We start from the raw sequence: 1,850 nt of genomic DNA on the forward strand, positions 1-1,850 counted from the left end.
CAAAGTGTAAGGATTCTAACAAGTGACCATCAGGCTGCGGTGATGCCCGCCTGTCCCCCCATAATAACCATACTCCTCAGATACGCATGTTTACCTGCTGTCCGAGCCCATAGACCCTCTGCTGTCTGTGACGCCGGACCTGGCACGGATATTTAAGAAGCCTGACAGCCTGTTCTTATTATAGACACGGACAACTGCTTCCTGTCAAATGTCACAGATGGCCGCCAGTCAGTGTACTGGGCTGAGCCCCAGACCATGCACAGTTCTGATAAAGGAGTGTAACAGAACGGGCCAAGCCCCGAACCACACACAGCCCTGGGGATAACAGAATGGGCCGAGCCCCGAACCACACGCAGCCCTGAGATAGGGGATAACAGAACGGGCCTAGCCCCGAACCACACACAGCCCTGAGATAGGGGGTAACAGAATGGGCTGAGCCCCGAACCACACACAGTTCTGAGATAGGAGGGTAACAGATTGGGCTAAGCTCCAGACCATGCATAGTTCTAAGATTGCGGGTAACAGAACGGGCCAAGCCCCGGACCACACACAGCCCTGAGATGGGGGTAACAGGATGGGCTGAGCCCTGGACCAAACACAGCCTGGATATAAGGGGTAACAGAACGGGCCAAAGCCCTGGACCACACACAGCCCGAATATATGGGGTAACAGCACGGGCCAAGCCACAGATCACAGAAATAGGGGGGTAACAGAACAGGCTGAGAACCGGACCATGCATAGTTCTGAGATAGGGGGTAACAGCACGGGCCAAGCCCCGAACCACACACAGCCCTGAGATAGGGGGTAACAGAACGGGCCAAGCCCCGAACCACACACAGCCCTGAGATAGGGGGTAACAGAACGGGCCAAGCCCCGAACCACACACAGCCCTGAGATAGGGGGTAACAGAATGGGCTGAGCCCCGAACCACACACAGTTCTGAGATAGGAGGGTAACAGATTGGGCTAAGCTCCAGACCATGCATAGTTCTAAGATTGCGGGTAACAGAACGGGCCAAGCCCCGGACCACACACAGCCCTGAGATGGGGGTAACAGGATGGGCTGAGCCCTGGACCAAACACAGCCTGGATATAAGGGGTAACAGAACGGGCCAAAACCCTGGACCACACACAGCCCGAATATATGGGGTAACAGCACGGGCCAAGCCACAGATCACAGAAATAGGGGGGTAACAGAACAGGCTGAGAACCGGACCATGCATAGTTCTGAGATAGGGGGTAACAGCACGGGCCAAGCCCCGAACCACACACAGCCCTGAGATAGGGAGTAACAGAACGGGCCAAGCCCCGAACCACACACAGCCCTGAGATAGGGGGTAACAGAACGGGCCAAGCCCCGAACCACACACAGCCCTGAGATAGGGGGTAACAGAACGGGCCAAGCCCCGAACCACACACAGCCCTGAGAAAGGGGGTAACAGGACGGGCTGAGCCCTGGACCACACACAGCCCTGAGATAGGGGGTAACAGGACGGGCTGAGCCCTGGACCACACACAGCTCTGAGAAAGGGGGTAACAGGACGGGCTGAGCCCTGAACCACACACACCCCTGAGATAGGGGGTAACAGGACGGGCTGAGCCCTGGACCACACACAGCCTGGATATAAGGGGTAACAGAATGGGCCGAGGACCGGACCACACATAGCCGGATATTGGGATTAACAGAACGGGCCGAGCCCCAGACCACACACCGCCTGGATAGAGGGATGTGCACAGTCTGGGGGCACACACTTGGATCCACTCACCACCTATAACACAGGTGTACAGTGAAGGGACATCAGATAGCAATGCGCCGCGCACTATAGACGGTAATGACCACAGGGTCCGGTC

General features: G+C 56.9%; 1 protein-coding gene across 1 annotated transcript in view; it reads right to left on the minus strand.

Moving 5' to 3' along the window:
- The window catches only part of LOC141051495 (erythroblast NAD(P)(+)--arginine ADP-ribosyltransferase-like), a 41,127-nt gene extending 40,979 nt beyond the window's left edge, over positions 1-148 (minus strand). Inside the window, exon 1 of the mRNA XM_073548421.1 lies at positions 95-148. Coding sequence (XP_073404522.1) covers positions 95-111 — 17 coding nt within the window. The 5' untranslated portion in view covers positions 112-148. The remainder of the gene's footprint in view (positions 1-94) is intronic.
- Between the last annotated feature and the right edge of the window lie 1,702 nt (positions 149-1,850).

The sequence above is a fragment of the Dendrobates tinctorius genome, unplaced genomic scaffold (genome assembly GCF_039654945.1).
Source record: "Dendrobates tinctorius isolate UK_male_01 unplaced genomic scaffold, ASM3965494v1 ptg000157l, whole genome shotgun sequence".
Classification (NCBI taxonomy): Eukaryota; Metazoa; Chordata; class Amphibia; order Anura; family Dendrobatidae; genus Dendrobates; species Dendrobates tinctorius.